This window comes from Penicillium vulpinum (genome assembly GCF_028829585.1).
Source record: "Penicillium vulpinum strain IBT 29486 chromosome Unknown utg000003l_segment0_segment0, whole genome shotgun sequence".
Taxonomy (NCBI): domain Eukaryota; kingdom Fungi; phylum Ascomycota; class Eurotiomycetes; order Eurotiales; family Aspergillaceae; genus Penicillium; species Penicillium vulpinum.
Genome location: NW_026643243.1, coordinates 5,497,211 through 5,517,685, shown reverse-complemented (window position 1 = coordinate 5,517,685; position 20,475 = coordinate 5,497,211). Strand labels below are relative to the sequence as shown.

Sequence of the window (20,475 nt, the reverse complement as noted above, 5' to 3'; positions counted from 1 at the left end):
ACATGCATCAATATAGAAAGACGGCTAAGCAAAAACAAGCTCACCGCCTTAAGTAACTCGTTTACGAACCAATCAGCGGAGGGAACTGTGAAAAAAGCAGTACGCTATACCGGAAGTAGACAAGCTCCTTCATGGCTTGGCCGTGCACGGAAGAGAAAAGGAAACTTTTTTCGCTCGACCTTTTTCTTCTTCTTTCTCTTCCTTGGGAAAGCTCGACTTTCTCCATCAGCAGAACGTTTCTTTCTGTTGATTAAGATTTTCCCTCGGGTCGTGTCTCACTCGTTCTTTTAAACTCTCCTTCTTCTAATCATGCCTATCACCGCCGGTGACGCTGCACCTGGTGCCGCCATGAAGGCTGAGATCACCGACTACACCAAGGCCTTGGAGGTTTTGGATACCTATACCACCCTTGATGGTCTTGATGCGGATACCCTGCTTGATTCTGACAAGCACGGTGCATTGACCTACAATGATTTCTTGATCCTGCCCGGTTACATCGGTAAGCCGAAATTCACGGTCCGAAAAAAAAAAACTTCCTTATCTAACCCTAATAGGCTTCCCCGCTTCCGATGTCTCTTTGGAAACCCCTGTTACCAAGCGTATCTCCCTGAAGGCTCCCCTTCTCTCCTCGCCCATGGACACAGTCACCGAGCACAACATGGCCATCCACATGGCTCTGCTCGGTGGTCTGGGTGTTATCCACCACAACTGCTCTCCTGAGGATCAGGCAGAGATGGTCCGCAAGGTTAAGAGATACGAGAACGGTTTCATTCTGGACCCTGTTGTCCTCTCTCCCAAGGCCACTGTTGGTGAAGCCAAGGAGCTGAAGGCCAAGTGGGGCTTCGGTGGCTTCCCTGTCACTGGTAAGATACCCATCAGAATATCCTTCTCCCAGCACCCGCACATCCACTTTGCATGATGACCATCCTCTTTTAATTATAACTTTCGTTCCACTGCAGCAACGAAAGTTGCACTGTAGAGAACCAGATTTTATCTGAACAATTTGTCTATCTTGGATATTGTCCTCACATCAGCTTTCACCAGCAAATGCTAATGTTTGAACATAGAGAACGGAACCCTCAAGTCCAAGCTCGTTGGAATGGTTACCTCGCGTGACATTCAGTTCCACACTGATGATAACGCACCCGTGACTGCCATCATGGCCACGGATCTTGTTACTGCCCCCGCTGGCACCACCCTGGCCGAGGCCAACGAGGTCCTCCGTCAGTCCAAGAAGGGAAAGCTCCCCATTGTTGATGCCAATGGCAACATTGTCTCCCTGCTTTCCCGCTCTGATCTGATGAAGAACCTCCACTACCCTCTGGCCTCCAAGCTCCCCGACTCCAAGCAGCTGATTTCTGCCGCTGCTATTGGTACTCGCGAGGAGGACAAGAACCGCCTTAAGCTTCTTGTTGAGGCTGGATTGGACATTGTTATTCTGGACTCCAGCCAGGGTAACTCTATGTACCAGATCGAGATGATTAAGTACATTAAGAAGACTATGCCCGAGATCGACGTTATCGGTGGTAACGTTGTCACTCGTGAGCAGGCTGCTGCTTTGATTGCCGCCGGTGTCGATGGCCTGAGAATTGGCATGGGCAGCGGTAGTGCCTGTATCACCCAGGAGGTTATGGCTGTTGGCCGTCCCCAGGCTGCCTCCGTGCGCAGCGTTGCATCATTTGCCGCTCGCTTCGGCGTTCCCTGTATCGCCGATGGTGGTGTCCAGAACGTTGGTCACATCGTCAAGGGTCTGGCCATGGGTGCCAGCACCGTCATGATGGGCGGTCTCCTTGCCGGTACCACCGAGTCTCCCGGTGAGTACTACGTCAGCAACGAGGGCCAGCTCGTCAAGGCCTACCGTGGCATGGGCAGCATTGCCGCCATGGAGGATAAGAAGGCCGGTGGTGACGGAAAGGATAGCAAGGCCAGCAACGCTGGTACCGCTCGCTACTTCTCCGAGAAGGACCGTGTCCTTGTCGCTCAGGGTGTCGCTGGATCCGTCCTTGACCGCGGTTCCGTCACCAAATTCATTCCTTACCTCGTTGCCGGTATCCAGCACTCCCTGCAGGACATTGGTGTCCAGAGCCTGGACGCTCTGCACGATGGTGTCAACCAGGGCACTGTGCGTTTCGAGATGAGAAGTGCCAGCGCTATGACCGAGGGTAACGTCCACGGTCTCCACAGCTACGACAAGAAGCTTTACTCGTAAGATCCAAGCTTTGTAAGAGCTGACTGGGCTTTTTTTGTGAATACATCATCGGGGTTAACCCCGATGGATGATGGGGCCTGAAAATTAAAATAAGGGTACAGGATAGGAGTTTATGATATGAAGATTTACGCCATTTCCATTAATGAGCAACCACGTTTAATTTTTCTCTTAATTTATCCAAACAGTAATGTAGTCTGGTAGGAAGCCCTGGAGGTCGCCCGAGCACATGTGGCTGCATTCGGCTAAGCTTGATGGAGTTAAGCTGCACGCGGGGTAACAAGGAACTGCCTAGGCTATCGGCTCCCGAGGTCTCTGCCCTTGACTATAAACATCGAGAAGCCGTTCTTCGGCTTCAAGATCTTGCAATGTCCTTTATCTATCAAGAATATCTCCGTCATCACAGGTTAGGACAACGACTGGGTCATCGATTTGCCGCTGGCCTTCGGACATCTCGAACATCTCGCGCATTTCACATTGCCTCGGTCCAGTCATTTCAGCGCCCAAACGGTAAATCTACTGTGAGAAAATACACAACTAAAACCTCTTCGGCTCCATCAATTCCTCAGAAAATGTCTAGCACAAAACGTGGTAGTGAGCCCACGGTGCCCCGGCCTAGTTCTAGGTAAGCCAACAAGAAGGGACCACATGATAGAGATGTCCATACAGTGATGTTATCCAAGGGACATATCCATGGATTCTAAAACAAAGGCAAAACTAACTATTCTGTAGCGTGCTTCTCATATCTTCAAAGAATGAGATCCTTCTTCTTCATCGCGTGAAGACCTCTACCTCTTTTGCATCTGCGCATGTCTTTCCAGGTGGCAACCTATCCAGCCAAGATGGGGAATGCCCACCGCCCGAAGACCTAGCACGGCACGAAGATTCCCCTAGTTATCGGCGTGCAGCGATCAGGGAGCTCTTTGAAGAGAGTGGAATTCTTCTAGCTAAAGATCAGAGCACCGGGAAGATGCTTGCCGTCGACGAGCCTAACCGAGAGGCAGGCAGAAGACTCATTCACCAGAACAAGACTACTTTTGATGAGTGGCTGAAGCAGCAAAACAGTGATGCCGAGCCCGATATAGGTAAATGCTTAATTTGCATAATCGAGACCCGAAAGCAGCACGCTGACTCTATAGGCCAATTAATTCCTTTTACTCGCTGGGTTACGCCAACCAATGTCCCCAAGCGATACACCACCCAGATGTATCTGTATTTCTTGCCTTTGCCTGTAAATGTGGATAAGAAGCTTCTCGACCAACTCCCAGCAGAGGGCGAACACGAGCAGCATGAGATCCCAACGAGTGACGGTGGAATCGAGGTTACGGAGGCACAGTTTCTTCCGGCGTCAGAGTGGGTTAGCCGTGCTCAAAAGGCAGAAATCATTCTATTCCCACCGCAATTCCTTCTGTTGCATTTGGTGTCAGGATTCCTGGACAAGGAGCCTCGTGTAAATGCTTCTGTGGAAGAAATGGAGAAGCGTCGTCAAGCGCTTGTTGACTTCGTCCATTCGGGTTCTCCTCCATGGACAGAGAAATGCATATCTCCAAAAATGATCCACATGACCGGCGATGGGCGATCTGTGTTGGGTCTGAATTCTCCCGGACCTGAGCTTAAAGGGACTTCCAGGCGAGGAGAGTCCGACAGAGTTGTTATTGTACGGTTTAAGAAAGGAAGTGCACGAGAGGTGTCGGTAGGATGGAAGAAGGACGTCTTGCAGGAAGAGAGGGAAAAGAGTAATCTGTAAAATACATAGATTTACCCATACTACAGTTAGCCCTACATAACTACATAGTCCTAGCAATTGATGTGATCTCGGGAATTGAATTTGAAATTGCCACGGCCTCTAGTACAGTTCCCGCTAAACCCACGCCTGCCCCACTTCAGCCACGCCAGCCCTCGACAAAGGGTCACATGACCCACACAAATCATTTGAGGTCTTCAATTTAATGTGCGGCAGAAAAACCATCCACCTCCAACCTCACCGTCGCCCGTCAAAACCTCACCACCACACCCGCCAAAATGGAGAACGAGAAGGGAGAGATCGTCGATCTGTACGTGCTATGGATTTTACACCCGTTCCTACAATCCCAATATACCCTGTGCCCTGTGTCTGCGTGGTCGCATACAATCAGAGATCTCGCCTCGATTCCAAGCTCAAGAGATGTACCCGGTGTGATCGGAGATTGCAAGGACTGAAAAATAATCTGCAATGCTGCGTGATTGCGATTGTCGGCGAGCTACCAAAAAAACCAGGGCACAGCAGGTTATTGGAGGGGAACATATTCGCTCGCAAAAACCAAAAAACAAGAATGCAGACAACTAACATGACTTCCCTCTCAACAGCTACGTGCCCCGCAAGTGCAGCGCCACCAACCGCATCATCAAGGCCAACGACCACGCCTCTGTCCAGCTCTCCGTCGGCAAGGTTGACGAGAACGGCCGTTACACCGGTGACAACCAGACCTACGCTCTTTGCGGCTTCATCCGTGCCCGCGGCGAGAGCGACGACTCCTTCAACCGCCTTGCTCAGCGTGACGGTTTCCTCAAGAACGTTTGGGCCGCCTCCAGCCAGCGCTAAATTATCCGCAGCAATGTGGTTTTTTTTAACGGATGGTGTTGACGGGTTGATTTTATGGTACGTTGTGTTCATCTATATACTGCATGTTTCATATGTTCAATAAGGCTAACTCGCTGCAGAGGAACCGTGGCTTGATGGTCCGTGTTCGGGGAGTTGGTTTCAAGACCAAAAAAGGACGCAAGGGATATAGTTATGTTCCTTAGTTCATTTTTTTCTTTTTCTCCTCTGAGAAACTCCTGTTTTCCTACCTTATCTCTCGAAATGAATGGAATATCGACGACTTGATGGGTCAGGTTTTTTTTTCTCTACGAATCCCCGCCTGTTCTCTTTTTGTGATAGACTCCCACCCAACCTCATGAAGCACAAGCCAAAAAAAAAAGCAATGCCAAAAAATCGAATCGATATCCCTATCATATATTTCTTAGTCTTTGTCTACTTCCTTTTCTTTCTTCTCCTCGGCATATAAATACCTCCTCATTCAATGTAGACTTGAAAACCAGACTGGTTAGCTGGTCTTGGTCTTCAGTGTCTCCATTTCCATGAGTGAGGAGGTAGAAATACTTTTTAATGCCGAAGATCATGCTTCCGAGCTCCCGCCTGCTGAAGAGCCACTGTTGCAGAGATCCATGCGCTGGGGCACAGATACGGACAGGACATCCATTGTAGACAAAGCTAGATGAATACCATACTGGATACTCTGTTTTTTCAATTGCACCTACATTGACTGACTACGCTGGAGTCTTGCTTTATCAAGTATTTTATTCACATCCTGTCCATCGTTGATATGTAATACGTTCCCTTCCACATAAACTCGTGATTGAAAGCGAGAAGAGCCCACAAGCAAGACACAACTAAAAGCACGTTCTTTTTTCTCTATGAGTCTTTCGCTGTTTAATCCTTCTCGAGACGAATGGCCGGGTTGGTCTCAATGAAGTTCAGGTCGACCTTGTGACCGAGCAGCTCACGGATGTTGCTGACAGCGTACCTAATAGATGTTAGTAAATGGAAATGAATGCTAGGTAGCTGATTCAACGTACTTGATCATGGTGGGTCTCTCAAGACTCAATCCCCATCCGTAGACTCTCAGGTCCTTGGGCAGACCCATAGATTCCAGCATCTCTGGGCGGAACATGCCACTGTTACCAATCTCAACCCACTTTCCGAGACCATCGTGGTAACCGAAGATCTCCATACTGGGCTCAGTGTAAGGGTTGTAGGCGGGCTTGAAGCGCAGCTTGTGGATGCCCATCTTGGCGAAGAAGACCTCCATGAATCCAATCAGACCACCAAGAGTCAGACCGAAGTCGGCAATGACACCCTCGACCTGGTGGAACTCTGCCAGATGGGTAGCGTCGACGGACTCATTCCGGAAGACACGATCGATACTGAAGAAGCGAGCCGGCCGGGGGTTGGCGGCCAGCTTGTGCAGCATGTAGGTCGAGATGGAGGTGGTGTGGGTGCGGAGCACAAGGCGGAGCGACTCATCCGCGCTCCAGGGGTAGCGGTAGCCAATTGAGCCGAACTTTCCGTGCTCGTGGACCTCACGAACGTTATCCCAATACTTTTGGAAGTCGAGAGGCTTCTCGGACTTGTCTTGAGCTCGGACGTGGGGGTCGTTGGGGGGATCCGCACGAGGAGGGTCGGCCACGGCAGGGTCGGAGATGTAGAAGGTATCCTGGAGATCACGGGCGGGGTGTTGCTGGGGCACGAACAGAGCGTCGAAGTTCCAGAAGCCGGTCTCGACAAAGCGGTTGGTTGGCATCTCCTCGAAACCCATGTCAAAGAAGATGCTGCGGAACTCTGCTCGCACCTTGTTCAGCGGGTGTAGAGTACCACATGGAGTCGGGGCACCCTTGGCATTGAAGTTGTAGGGCTTGAGATGCGCCGTCTTCCACGAGCCACTGGCGAGCATCTCTGGGGTGAGGTCGGTCTGCTCCTTGACGAATTCTCGGGCGTACTTGGGACCCTTGCTGATCTTGAAAGCAATCTCCTTTGCCAGACCAACCAACTTTCTCCGCTTGAGATCAAGCATGACCTTTTTATCGTCCAGAGACTTTGTTTTTTGAACCTCAAGCAGCTGCTGTTGCGTCTCGTCGACAATTGAGTCTGTGGATGCCCGCAGCAAATCCTTGTCCTTCTTAATCCAACCACGCTTGAAAGCGTTTCCTTGGCCAACTTTGGCGTTCTCCTTGCCCACAATTCCTGGCAAGTCGGAGATCTTCAATCCGTCCATAGCAGCAAGCACCACGGCGAAGACCTTGGCCTCGTGACTGCCATTGGCGGCAATCTCCTGACCCTCAGCAGTGAGAGTAACGATTTCCTTCTCTAAGGTCTCATATTCGACCATCTGCCGGGAATCAAGGCGGTCGAGCGCACTCTTGACATTCAATGAGGGGGTGGAGGGGAAGGCTTCGCTGGAGAAGATGGGCGCATCGGACGCGTACAGGGCGTCCAAAATCTGGTTTGTCAAGTCGGACGCCATGGCTGCAGCCTTCTCCTGCAGAATCGATTTTTGAGTGTGTTGAAGGGCGTTCTTTTGATCGGACAATATTTCGCAGAATTATGACTCTACGGGATTCCCAAAAGATAATACGGCAAGGCACACCGACCATTTCTGCCATTTCACCCCCGCCGTTGACCGTTGGCTGTTGGCCAGTTGACTTGTTGACTTCGCACTGCCACTTGACCCTGATACACATCTAATCACCTATTTCAAGGTTGGGAGATATGTACCGACTACATGTACCTATCCCTACACCATTGTATATATGTATATTGTAGTTATTTTTCTTTCATATATATAAAATTTTCGCATTGCAGACACATTTTCTTTTATATATATATATATATTTTCACATATGGCTCATACCATGTGATTCAGGTACCGTTAAAAGTTGATCATCTTCATGTTCTCACCACAGGAGGTCCTTGCGTGACCAATAGACATTACGAATAAGTAGTCAAGTACAACGGCGCTAAGCCCGACGGCTCAGCCACCAAAAAAGACGCAAATTGCGATGAAAATCAAAATATGGATCTGTGGCAGACCCGCGGAAGACCCTAACGAAGAGACATTCTCCGTTGATTTCTTATAGGCTCAATAATAACTTGAACTGGATCCCACTGGATCCCAGCCAATTGTTTTTAAACTCTGTCTCGCCTATCTTTTCCTATGGTAATAAATAAGGGGTAGATTTTATCACTCAAAGGATATGAATTTAGACTATTGAGAAGCCAATACCACGAACTGGAGCCACCTTGTGATCGACACTAGCCCCAGAGTCGATCATTTCTACATGAAACAGGAGGGAATTTGTGTATTTTGTACTCCGTATAAGGTACCTTGATACTTGGATAGAAGTCGTATAGATGCATATATACTACATGTCTGATCATCATAGTATATACCCTTAGGGTATATATTCCCAATATGAAACTATAATAGATCAAGTCCGTGCGCGCCTTATGCAGTGCAGTCACCTGGGCATCTAGTAATGTGCAGAAAGGGTACCCATTTTCACCCATTTTCACCTTATTTTCTTCTTTTATTTGTGATCAGAGACGAATTATAGATTCTACCTAACTACTCCGTAGAAGACATAGAGAAAAATAAAAAATAGAAAAAATAGGGAAAAAAATAGAAAAAAAAGAGAGAGGCGGCATATCACCGCCCCTTTCAAAATTTCTTCCCCCTCCCCCTTCCAAATTCCCATCTTCTCTTTTCTCATCAAATCCTCCTTATTTGAATATTTGTGACCTTCTTTTTTCTTATTATCCTTGGACTGTTTTTTAAGTGTTTCTCTTTTGATCCCCGCAGAGCCATCCATAGTGGTGGCTTACATAACCGGGCGCTCTTATCCACCTATTTTCCCCCTTCCCGACTTTCCATATTCCCTTTCATATTTATCCCCGGTCGACTCGGGTTGTATTGATTTTTTTGTCTTCTATTTGGATCCTCATGTCGCCTTAGTTAGACAATATCTCTGTCATCCTGTCAGGATCCAGACCTTCCAGTGAGTGATCCTTTAAGCTCATATCTCCACCCTGCCCTACCCCATCTCATAAATTCTCAACTGGGGTATTGGTAACTATATGTGTTTTGTTGTTAGTTGTATTGTGAGACTGACTTATGTAGGGCACAATGGCTAGCGCGGACGAGACACTCGCGGCCGCGACTGCCGTGCTGCAGAATTTGGCAAGAGACGAATCTATCCCCGGTTCCTCTTCGCCCCCATTTGATTTCCAATTATCCAACGGTACCAAGTCGGCCAAACTTCCCGGAGAAAACAGTCCCGCCAAGGCAGCCTTCGAAGCCGAGCTTGAGGCCCTGGTGCGCCGCGTGCACCATCTGGAATTCCAAGCTGTCAGTCACCACAATTTCCAACAGCAGGCGGATCCCCACCAGACCACTCCGTCTGCTGAGACCAACGAGAGGAATTTCTTGAGGACATTTGGGCTCTCTCGCTTGTCGTCCGGTCAAGATTCTGACTCTCTGTCACAGCAGCAAAAAACGATACCGGTCCCCGCGGCCGACGAACCACCCCTGGGAGAAATTGACGACGAATCCGACGATGAAGATGACAACGGCACCCGTGTCGTGCGGGAGGAAGATATTAGCTTCCTACGCAATCACGTACAAAAACAGGCGGAGGAGATAAGCAGCCAAAAGGATATTATCGCTCAGGTTCGCGACGAGTTGCAAAAACAGGAAGAGCACACCCGTCGCGCTCTTACCAAGGTCGAAAATGAGGATGTCGTTCTTCTCGAACGCGAGTTGCGAAAGCACCAACAGGCCAACGAGGCCTTCCAGAAAGCTTTGCGTGAAATCGGTGGCATTATCACTCAAGTCGCCAATGGTGACCTGTCCATGAAGGTCCAAATTCACCCGCTGGAAATGGACCCCGAAATCGCCACTTTCAAACGAACAATTAACACTATGATGGATCAACTGCAAGTCTTCGGTAGTGAAGTGTCTCGTGTCGCACGTGAAGTCGGTACTGAAGGAATACTCGGTGGACAAGCCCAGATCACTGGCGTCCATGGTATCTGGAAAGAGCTTACGGAGAACGTCAACATTATGGCCAAGAATTTGACAGATCAAGTGCGAGAAATTGCCGCCGTGACTACCGCCGTCGCTCACGGCGATCTTAGTCAGAAGATTGAGAGCCGGGCCCAAGGTGAAATTCTGGAGTTGCAACAGACCATCAACACCATGGTTGACCAACTTCGAACGTTTGCAACAGAAGTTACTCGAGTCGCGCGTGATGTCGGTACGGAAGGTGTACTAGGAGGACAAGCTCAGATCGAGGGTGTACAGGGCATGTGGAACGAACTCACGGTTAATGTCAACGCCATGGCCAACAATCTTACCACGCAAGTGCGAGATATTGCTACTGTCACAAAGGCCGTTGCCAAGGGTGATCTCACGCAGAAGGTCCAGGCCAACTGTAAGGGAGAAATCGCAGAGCTGAAGAATATTATCAATTCCATGGTGGACCAACTACGACAATTCGCTCAAGAAGTCACTAAGATTGCCAAGGAAGTCGGTACCGATGGTGTTCTTGGAGGCCAAGCTACTGTGAATGATGTCGAGGGAACCTGGAAGGATTTGACAGAAAATGTCAACCGCATGGCCAACAACCTGACCACGCAGGTGCGTGAGATTGCGGATGTCACTACCGCAGTCGCTAAGGGTGATCTAACCAAAAAGGTTACTGCCAACGTACAAGGAGAAATCCTCGACCTTAAGAGCACGATTAACGGCATGGTGGATCGTCTTAACACCTTCGCTTTCGAAGTTAGTAAAGTGGCTCGTGAGGTCGGCACAGACGGTACCCTCGGTGGTCAGGCTAAGGTTGACAACGTGGAAGGAAAATGGAAGGACCTCACGGACAATGTGAACACCATGGCGCAGAATTTGACATCTCAGGTCCGAAGTATTTCCGATGTCACGCAAGCTATTGCTAAGGGAGACCTGAGCAAAAAGATCGAAGTGCATGCCCAGGGAGAGATTCTCACGCTGAAGGTCACCATCAATCACATGGTGGGTCGACTGGCCAAATTCGCTACTGAGCTGAAGAAGGTCGCCCGAGATGTCGGTGTTGACGGCAAGATGGGTGGACAGGCAAACGTGGAGGGTATTGCGGGTACTTGGAAGGAAATTACCGAGGATGTGAACACCATGGCCGAAAACTTGACATCACAAGTACGCGCTTTCGGTGAAATTACCGATGCCGCCACAGACGGTGACTTTACCAAGTTGATCACGGTCAATGCGTCTGGTGAAATGGACGAGCTGAAGCGGAAGATTAATAAGATGGTTTCCAACCTACGTGATAGTATTCAGCGAAACACTGCCGCTAGGGAGGCTGCTGAACTCGCCAATCGCACCAAATCAGAGTTCTTGGCCAATATGTCGCACGAGATCAGAACGCCGATGAACGGTATCATTGGAATGACTCAGTTGACACTGGACACGGATGATCTCAAGCCATATACCCGAGAAATGTTGAACGTCGTGCATAACTTGGCAAACAGTTTGTTGACTATCATTGATGACATTCTGGATATTTCGAAGATTGAAGCCAACCGGATGGTTATCGAGAGCATTCCATTCACCGTCAGAGGTACTGTCTTCAATGCTCTCAAGACGTTGGCTGTCAAGGCCAATGAGAAGTTCTTGAGTTTGACCTACCAAGTTGACAATACTGTTCCTGATTATGTCATTGGCGATCCATTCCGTCTCCGCCAGATTATTCTTAACCTTGTTGGAAACGCTATCAAGTTCACCGAGCATGGTGAAGTTAAGCTCACTATCCGAAAGTCGGACAGAGAACAATGCACGACCAACGAATACGCCTTTGAATTCTCAGTGTCTGACACGGGCATTGGAATTGAAGAGGATAAGCTTGATCTCATCTTCGACACCTTCCAACAAGCCGATGGCTCAACCACCCGCAGATTTGGTGGCACTGGGTTGGGATTGTCGATTTCCAAGCGCCTTGTAAATTTGATGGGCGGTGACGTATGGGTCACTTCCGAATATGGACATGGAAGTACCTTCCACTTCACCTGTGTGGTGAAACTCGCGGACCAGTCTTTGAGTGTCATCGCCAACCAGCTCTTGCCGTACAAGAATCACCGTGTGTTGTTCATCGACAAGGGCCAGAACGGTGCTCAAGCTACCAACGTCATGAAGATGTTGAAGAAAATTGACCTAGAGCCGTTGGTTGTACGGAACGAGGAACATGTTCCTCCGCCTGAGATCCAAGATCCTTCGGGCAAGGAATCAGGCCATGCCTACGATGTCATCATTGTCGACTCGGTAGATACTGCCCGGGTCTTGCGGACATTTGACGAGTTCAAATATATTCCCATTGTTTTGGTCTGTCCTTTGGTGTGCGTGAGCTTGAAGTCGGCTTTGGACCTTGGTATCAGCTCATACATGACTACCCCATGTCAGCCGATTGATCTTGGCAATGGCATGTTACCAGCCTTGGAAGGTAGATCGACGCCGATCACCACCGACAACTCGCGTTCATTCGATATTCTTCTAGCGGAGGACAATGACGTCAACCAGCAACTTGCGATGAAGATTCTTCAGAAGCATAACCACAACGTGTTTGTTGTTGGCAATGGTTTGGAAGCAGTTGAGGCTGTCAAGAACCGTCGTTACGATGTTATTTTGATGGACGTTCAGATGCCAGTCATGGGTGGCTTTGAAGCCACCGGCAAGATTCGTGAATATGAACGCGAGAGTGGGCTTCAACGAACCCCAATTATTGCGCTCACTGCCCACGCTATGTTGGGTGATCGGGAGAAGTGTATACAGGCACAGATGGACGAGTACTTGTCCAAGCCGCTCAAACAAAACCAGATGATGCAAACCATCCTCAAATGTGCTACCCTTGGTGGATCTTTATTGGAGAAGAGCAAGGAGTCTAGGATTTCGAGTAGCGGGGAAATGCATCCCAACTACTCAATGTCCGAGAACCAACAGCCGCCACCACCACAACAGCGGTCAAAGCAGCAGCCTTTGCCGTCCCCTCGCTCGGTTGTAAATTCCCGGTCCATCACACCTTCTGGTCCTATCACCCGGGGGAGTGTGGTCAGTCCGTCGGAAGAGAAAGAAGAGATCATCGACGAGCGGGTACGTTAGCTGTACGTTCAAAATTGAACGCTCAGAACAGCCTGGCTAATCATTCCCAGGCATTGCTACGATCCAACAGTACATGAGTTTAGCATATTTATTTCCATGCAGATGATTTCGATGCGACTATACCCTGTCTATATGAGTCTCATCTACTCTACTTTTGTCGACTTCATACATACCCACCCGCGTCTTTTCCCTCTCCGTCTATTATGAATCTCCGTCATCAACCTCCACCATTGCATTCGCTTTCTTTGTTCTCAGTCTCATTTCCCTCCTCTTGGAGGTGGTGTTTGGCGCAGTCTATCATAGGACCTGGTTTGATCTATATGGAAGGATGACCGAATAGGGGAGTTTTCGCTTACCAGAGGGGCGCTTTGTTCTTTTTTTTTTACCTCTTGCTCTACCTTCTCTTTCACATCTAGCCTCTCGCTTTTTCGTTCGACCCCCGAAGCATCTTCTTGCCGTCAATTCTTGTATTGTATTTAGTTTTGCTACTGATCATATCAAGCGCGGCTCAGGAACACCGCTCAATTTTTGAAAGCTCTGTTCTTTTCTGTCTTTCATGCGTATACCTATCGCCTACTTGGCGACCAGATTATTTAACTTCCGGCTATCAATCAATATACCTATCTCTTCTGGATTATCTATCTTTGACCTTTCCAATGCTGCTTCACACGCTCTACTTATTCATGGTATACCTGACGACCTGAATTCTTCTTTCACGTCCTAGAGATTAGCTATTCGATTAATATTGGTCTCTTGAATGGTCTCGGGGATTTATTTCACATAGCCCATCATCCTTCTACTCTCTTCCTACTTTTCCCGCTCCCTCTTATGCGTTTATCTTCTTTCGCCCATATCAACATAACGAGCACTATCTTGTCTCAGCGACATCATCACGTTTCATTAGAGTCTCAAAAGAACTTGCTGGTAGTATGACCGCCTGGTTATTTGCTCTCAACAACCTTCCCTACTGCTAGATATATATTCTTGTCGCTTCAAAAGTCGGTTTCTGAAAAGATTACACCGCTGCACAATCGTGTACAAGCCTGGTGGCATGGCTCGTCGCAACATTAATTTTGCAGATCAGTTTCTACCCACATGTCCGTGAGCGAGTATCTGTCGAAATTTAGTATCCTCATTCACTGTCCCTGTTCAATCTCAAACTTTTCTGGGCCTCGAAGTGTGAATGACAAAATCATCACATAGCGCGCATGTCCTTGGTGTTGCTTCTTATCTACCGAGGATGGAATCGGCTGCTTGAGTTAAGGAGGATGCTAGGAAGCGGATATACTACTCCAGTGAGCACGGTAGCGACGAAGGTTGGTTGCAACCTATCGCACCGCTTAACTAAACCACAGATCTATATGGAATCGAGGGCATGTCATTTTTGGATATGCTACGGTCCAGGGGTCCAAGGCAGCCATTTGCTCCCGGGACTGCGCTTCTCTAACAGCTAAGTATTGATCTCATGTTAAGTCGTTGTTGACTACTGTAGAGGATCGAGGCTTCTAGGCTATTTTGTAGACTATAGCAGAGGGGTCCGGGGGATTGTTGGGTTGAACAAGAGAACGTTGTTGATTGGAGGTGGTGTAGTAGGAAGGTTACATAGGGTTGCCTAGATGGGATATTTGTTAGGGTCGTTCTCCAAAGATCTCATTATGGTCATTTGACCACTCTGGTCACTGCACTACTGACTAGCAACCTATGTAACATTGTGGGTCATTGTAAACACATTTTTATTAGCCTCCCAAGCAGCAGGAGGCTAACAGCCCACTGGATATGAGATATGATGAAAAACATTGATTGCTTTTAAAACACCCAAGCATGCCCAACTCCGAAAATCTGCGCGTGGCAGGAACCGTGTCGTATCTGAAGAAGCATGAAAACAAAAGAAAAAGTATATTCCCAGGAGAAAATTTAGTCGATATCCATCTGCTCCTCGACTCCACCATCCACCAAAAGCTTGCTCTTCTGCTTCTGGCGGATTCTCTCCTCGCCGTGAACTCTGTTGGCCACCTTGCTCTGCTCGGCCACCATGGGCTTGCCCTCCTCGCGCTCCCGGAGTTCCTTCCGAATGAGGTGCTCGCCGCTGTTGACGACCTTGCGGTCCGCCTCGCGCTGGCGCTCGCGGGCGAGTTTGCCGGCCAAGCGGCGTTTTGTGAACACACGCTCGCGGCGGGTTCTGATCTCCTCCACTCTCTCCATGGCAGCGATGGTAGCAGCCATAAGATTGCGGTCGTACTTGACGGGAACGTTTCTCTTCTTGGCGAACTGGGATAGGACAAGCGACGAATCCACGATCATCTCCTTTCCGCGCGAGGCACGGTGAGTCTTGGTCCACTTAAGCTTGCGGGGCTGACGCTTCATCTTGAAGTTCTTGTGGCACTTAGACCGACAGAAACGGAATTGTCGGGCATCGTTGCGGACGAATGTGATGCCCTTACTCGGGAATGCCGGGCGGGAACAGAAGTGACAAGTTTCAACACTGCAGACCAAAAAAATATTAGCATTCCGTAGAACGAGTTCATACAAAAATTAACTGCAAAACTTACCGCATGGTTGTAGAGTGGTGTTGGTTATGTCTTCGTTGAGTCGCAAGAAACTTTTTCTGTAGCTTGGGCCTGAATGGTGGAGCAGGCCACGCTAAACCATTTTGGGACGCCCGCGCTGACTTTTCTATCCCGGCGCCTCTTCGCTCGTTCTCCGGTCCAACTAACTTGATCTCGTTTCGCGACTTCTCTCTCTTTCTTAATCTACAAAATGGCCTCTGTTCTTGCTATTGGATTTGGCATTGCCACAACTGCCTTTTTGGTAAGTCAAAAAATTCGTGATGCTCGTTGTTCAGCAGCACGGGACTAACTGATTGTCTATAGGGCCGCGCTGGTCTAGTCGCCTATCGCCGCTCTAAGGGAGGCTTAAACGCTGCCGGAAAGGCATTCTATAAGGGGTTCGTCGGCATTTTACCATCTTAAGGGCATTCGGGATATTGACTAACGTCATATTATAGAGGATTCGAACCGCGCATGAACCGCCGGGAAGCCTCCCTGATTCTACAACTTGCGTATGTGTGCTAGCGACAAACTTTTGAGAAGCTAGAACTGACATAATTTCTCAGTGAACGAACTTTGACCAAGGACAAGATCCGCAAGAATCACCGCCAGCTCATGTTGCTCAACCACCCCGATCGCGGCGGCAGTCCATACTTGGCCACCAAGATTAACGAGGCGAAGGAGTTCCTCGATAAGCATGCTTAAGACTTCGTCGATGCAGCTTCAACTTCCCTCTTCTCCGGCAATGACCTTCGGGCAACGATAGAAAAGCGAATTTAGGTCTCGACATTGACAGACTGGTCATCATATTTTGGGCACATAGCGTGGCGTTGGTTTGGCATTTACAAGATCGGAGGAACATGACTGCTCTTTACGAACCTTGTTGTATTATATGTACTGTTTTCACATATCCCTACGAGATCGCCGCTCTTCGTTAAATGTACTTTTATTCTTATCCATCCATCCGACATACATGCATAACCCAGCATACCAGAACCGGAAATTCCCGGCATCATATCAGATCACACTGCCAGATTGTCGATTTCTACCAATTTTAGTCATAAAAGACCAAACATACATATGTCACAAGGTCAACCCCTGGACAGTTAAAAAATAGGTCGGCCCAACCTCGGAAGGCTCGCAAGGTTCTAAGGCCTGTGACGGGCACGGAATCCGTCCTACCCCATATAGAACGCCACACACCCTTTTCGCAAGAATTATTAGGCACAAGGATAGGTACAAGTGCCTCTGATCGGCGCAATGAGTGGATTGGAAGAGATTGAACGGAAGCCAATGCCCCTGTTCTCCGGATCGGACGAAATCGACCGTCCCAAGTAAGTTTTGCTCGGCGGTCGGGTTTCGGAGGTTCCGTCATGCCACTAAACAATCTTCAAGGCAGCAACTCGTACTCGGTATACTAGTATTAACTCCGTATAGTGTTTGATCTACTTCGTAGCGTTGATCTTTTTTACTTGGAATATCAATTTGAATCCTTTCTCTCACGTGTGGTTGAGTCATCTTACCTAAACTTTAGAAGATCTGGACCCAAACTCTGATCTGGTGCTTGTGCCTAGTGAATCCATTGTCAACCTACTCCCGCGAAAAAAAAAAGATTATACCCTCCTATACGTCATTCATTTCTATAATCCATAGCGCACTCCTTTCTCAGGAGTGGAAACCCGCTCTGCGCCGAACCTTACACAGCACCCCGCAGTATCGTCATTACTAATTACCGCCATTACCTCCACTCCGCGGAGTTTCCTTTGCCCCTCATACGAAAAATGGATGGCTTGGGGGACGGCGATGGTATGGGCTTCGACCCACCTCCTATGATGAGCCAGACGCCACAAGTCTTCAGCTACGATCATCCTCAGATGCAAGCGGGGTCTATGTACGATGATTCATCATTGGGCGCGGGGGACGAGACCAACGATGCGAAGAGACGGAGGATTGCGAGGGTGAGGATCACTACCCGTCGCAGCTATTGAGGACACATCTGACGTGCGAATAGGCGTGCGATATGTGTCGGAAGAAGAAGATCAAATGCGATGGAAAAATGCCAAAATGCTCACACTGCATTAACTACAAAACGGAATGCATTTTCACACAAGTAGAGAAGAAGCGGAATCCTCCTAAAGGGTATGTATACTTGTGGACTTGATCGCATATGAGGTTGTGCTTATCTGACCCGGATATTTCTTGTATAGAGCGAAATACATCGAAGGCCTTGAAAACCGGCTAGGCCGGATGGAGTCGTTGTTGCGTTTGTCAGGTCTTTTGTCAGAAGAAGATGGCGGCAAGACAGATCTCGGAACATTGGAGAAGCGGCTCGCGGATCGAACAAATGCGCTGAACGCAGCGAAAAACTCTAGCAAGTTCATGGCTCAAGCAACTGCAGCCCAACAGGCCCCCAGCTCCCACCAAACCACACCTCGTATGGACTCTACCTCCAGTCCCCAGACAGCTGCTACATCACCAGAGTCGCAAAAGTCTGAGACCGAAGTCGAGGCGTTGTCGGATATGATGTGCTCTTTGGTGACAAACAACTGCGGGGAGACTCGGTATATTGGTAGGCTGATTTGTGCAACTGTTTAAGGCTAGTTTGTTAACATTACCACAGGATCCTCTTCTGGATTTTCCATATTCTCTCCAAAGGGTATTCAATGGGTTAATGAGAAAACCGGTGATACATCCTTCCAGGACATGATCTCGTCGGCATATGTCGATGACAACAAATGGATGTATTGGAAACCCGAAATCTTCAGCGATATTTTCGCAAGACGTGTGTTCAAGCCTCTCCCCCCAAAGGAGGAAGCTCTTTCACTATTCAGGGATTTCTTTGAAAACTTCAATTGCTTATTCCCACTGTTCCACGAAGCGACATTCATGCACTTGGTGGAGCGACAATACTCACGCGATCCCTACGAGGGTTCGGGCTGGTGGGCAAGTATGAATGTTGTCCTGGCGATTTCTCACAGGCTTCGGATTATGAGTAACTTGGTGCCACACGAAGAAGACAAAAGAGCTTGGCTTTATTTGAAGAATGCCATGGGAGTTCTGACCGAGCTTACAATGCGTAACACTGATCTATTGAGCGTGCAAGCGCTATTGGGCATGGTAAATTTTCCTACCCTGGTTTTAGTGGCTTTATCCTAACATACTCTTCTAGTCACTCTTTCTTCAAGGAACCCCTAACCCACAACCTGCTTTCTTCCTAGTTGCTGCGGCGATTCGACTTTCCCACAGCATTGGTCTACACAAACGAGGTTCTGGCTTTGGCCTCAACCCGGTCGAAGTTGAGCAACGGAAGAGAGTCTTCTGGATCGCCTATCTTCTTGACAAAGAGTATGACTCGCTTTCAGATGCTCGAATACCTTGGTTTTAAATACTGACCAATTCCTTAGCATATGTCTACGCTCTGGTCGACCACCAGTACAAGATGATGACGATATGAATGTCGACCTGCCAAGCGAAGATCCGCCAGACAACGTTGGAAATGTGCCATTATCTGATGGCAGAAGCAAGTTCAACCTATTCCGGGCAATGTGTGAATTTGCCACCATTGAAAGCAGAGTATACAAGCGACTTTATTCTGCCAAGGCATCGAAGCAATCAGACGGTGAATTGCTCAATACAATTGGTGAGCTTGACAAGGAGCTGGAGGATTGGAAAGATAATATTCCTGCCGAATTCCGCCCCGAAAACGAAATCCAAGCTTCTCACACTCCCCTCATTATCCACATGGTCGTGCTGCATTTTTCTTACTACAATTGCTTGACCACCATTCATCGGATGTCGGTTCATCACGGGTATTGGACAAGTCGCCTGTCCAACTATGCCATACAGGGGTTGAATGCACGGCCCCTGAATCCTAGGGTGTTCTTGTCGGCAGTTTTGTGTGTCACTGCTGCCAGAGCATCAATTAATCTGATAAAGTATATACCGCAAGGAGACTTTGCTTGTGTCTGGTACGTTTTAGAGAATCGTGGGGAACAAACAGTCGCTAACTTGGTATTAGGCTGATTCTCTACTACCCGGTGTCTGCCCTTGTAACTCTTTTCGCCAACATCCTCCAGAACCCCAACGATGCTCGTGCTCGATCAGATGTTAAATTAATGAGCGTGGTAGTCAACTTCCTGTCCACCCTCGTCTCAGACGAATCCAATGGTAGCATCAAGCGTATGCTAGCTCTTTGCGGCGAATTCGAAAGAATTGCCAAGGTGGTCTTGGATAAAACCGAAAAGGAGACTCATTCGCGAAAGAAACGCAAGAATGCAGAAGACCCTGCAGGCGCAACCGAAGAACAGCCGGCGTCTGTACCCTTCGCAAAACGTGCACAAGCACCACCCACCTCCGCATCCTTCTCCCCCTCTATGTTTACCAACCCTACGGCTGCAGCATCCTCACCCGACGTAGGAAGATCATTCCCGGGGACTACAATCCCCCCAACGAGTAGTATCCCCGCCGACCTCCCAAGCAATGTTCATGCCATAGCTGGAATTGGACAGGAATTTTCAAACATGCTTGGCCCTGATCAAATGGGTCATGCTGGATTCTCCGACCAACACGAATTCAGCCCCAACCACGCCAGCCCTGGCATGGCACCATTCCAGCAGCCATTTGTCCCACAAGATCTCTGGCAGATGCCAATGACAATCGAGTGGGACTGGGCGGATATGTCCACAAACTTTCCTCCTTTTGAGGGAGTTGGTCCCGGTGGGCCGCTGCCTGGGCAGTGATCGTGACCGTATGATGGACCAAAGTCACCTTCATCTATCTTTTAATGTAGCTCATGTCGGTGGGATTATTGTTTCCGGTGTTCTCTCTCCACACCAAACAATATCTACACCTCTTGTATATTGAAGCGCTTCTGTTCTCTTCTTATTTCGATATCATCCGGTCTCTATGGAGTGACTAGGAGAATTATGGGTTTCCATTACGCGGCAAATGGCGCAAAGGCGGGCTCTATTATAGGGATATATAT

The 20,475-nt window shown here is 48.7% G+C and overlaps 8 protein-coding genes across 8 annotated transcripts; 6 read left to right on the top strand and 2 right to left on the bottom strand.

The window, feature by feature from the left end:
* Window positions 1-309: 309 nt before the first annotated feature.
* Window positions 310-2,209, top strand: N7479_007136 (putative IMP dehydrogenase; the record flags this gene model as incomplete). The annotated part of the gene is made up of 3 exons (XM_057254830.1): window positions 310-499; window positions 555-863; window positions 1,068-2,209. 3 exons carry the CDS (start codon window positions 310-312, stop codon window positions 2,207-2,209), a joined length of 1,641 nt encoding a protein of 546 aa, XP_057108692.1.
* Window positions 2,210-3,176: 967 nt separating this feature from the next.
* Window positions 3,177-3,953, top strand: N7479_007135 (uncharacterized protein; the record flags this gene model as incomplete). Its single annotated transcript, XM_057254829.1, has 1 exon — window positions 3,177-3,953. One exon carries the CDS (start codon window positions 3,177-3,179, stop codon window positions 3,951-3,953), a length of 777 nt encoding a protein of 258 aa, XP_057108691.1.
* Window positions 3,954-4,228: 275 nt separating this feature from the next.
* Window positions 4,229-4,787, top strand: rps21 (40S ribosomal protein eS21; the record flags this gene model as incomplete). Its single annotated transcript, XM_057254828.1, has 2 exons — window positions 4,229-4,260; window positions 4,553-4,787. The coding sequence occupies 2 exons, from the start codon at window positions 4,229-4,231 to the stop codon at window positions 4,785-4,787; spliced, it is 267 nt and encodes an 88-aa protein (XP_057108690.1).
* Window positions 4,788-5,678: 891 nt separating this feature from the next.
* N7479_007133 (phenylalanine--tRNA ligase subunit alpha) lies at window positions 5,679-7,269 on the bottom strand (the record flags this gene model as incomplete). The annotated part of the gene is made up of 2 exons (XM_057254827.1): window positions 5,679-5,772; window positions 5,825-7,269. The coding sequence occupies 2 exons, from the start codon at window positions 7,267-7,269 to the stop codon at window positions 5,679-5,681; spliced, it is 1,539 nt and encodes a 512-aa protein (XP_057108689.1).
* Window positions 7,270-8,928: 1,659 nt separating this feature from the next.
* Window positions 8,929-13,022, top strand: tcsC (putative two-component osmosensing histidine kinase (Bos1); the record flags this gene model as incomplete). The annotated part of the gene is made up of 2 exons (XM_057254826.1): window positions 8,929-12,936; window positions 12,996-13,022. 2 exons carry the CDS (start codon window positions 8,929-8,931, stop codon window positions 13,020-13,022), a joined length of 4,035 nt encoding a protein of 1,344 aa, XP_057108688.1.
* Window positions 13,023-14,859: 1,837 nt separating this feature from the next.
* Window positions 14,860-15,529, bottom strand: N7479_007131 (ribosomal eL24 family protein; the record flags this gene model as incomplete). The annotated part of the gene is made up of 2 exons (XM_057254825.1): window positions 15,495-15,529; window positions 14,860-15,427 (listed from the first exon to the last, which is right to left on the bottom strand). The coding sequence occupies exons 1-2, from the start codon at window positions 15,497-15,499 to the stop codon at window positions 14,860-14,862; spliced, it is 573 nt and encodes a 190-aa protein (XP_057108687.1). The 5' UTR covers window positions 15,500-15,529.
* Window positions 15,530-15,702: 173 nt separating this feature from the next.
* Window positions 15,703-16,196, top strand: pam18 (putative mitochondrial DnaJ chaperone (Tim14); the record flags this gene model as incomplete). The annotated part of the gene is made up of 4 exons (XM_057254824.1): window positions 15,703-15,753; window positions 15,816-15,889; window positions 15,950-16,003; window positions 16,058-16,196. The coding sequence occupies 4 exons, from the start codon at window positions 15,703-15,705 to the stop codon at window positions 16,194-16,196; spliced, it is 318 nt and encodes a 105-aa protein (XP_057108686.1).
* A 1,076-nt stretch (window positions 16,197-17,272) lies between these two features.
* Window positions 17,273-20,230, top strand: atrR (transcription factor atrR; the record flags this gene model as incomplete). The annotated part of the gene is made up of 7 exons (XM_057254823.1): window positions 17,273-17,449; window positions 17,503-17,630; window positions 17,699-18,060; window positions 18,112-18,608; window positions 18,661-18,836; window positions 18,896-19,459; window positions 19,510-20,230. The coding sequence occupies 7 exons, from the start codon at window positions 17,273-17,275 to the stop codon at window positions 20,228-20,230; spliced, it is 2,625 nt and encodes an 874-aa protein (XP_057108685.1).
* Between the last annotated feature and the right edge of the window lie 245 nt (window positions 20,231-20,475).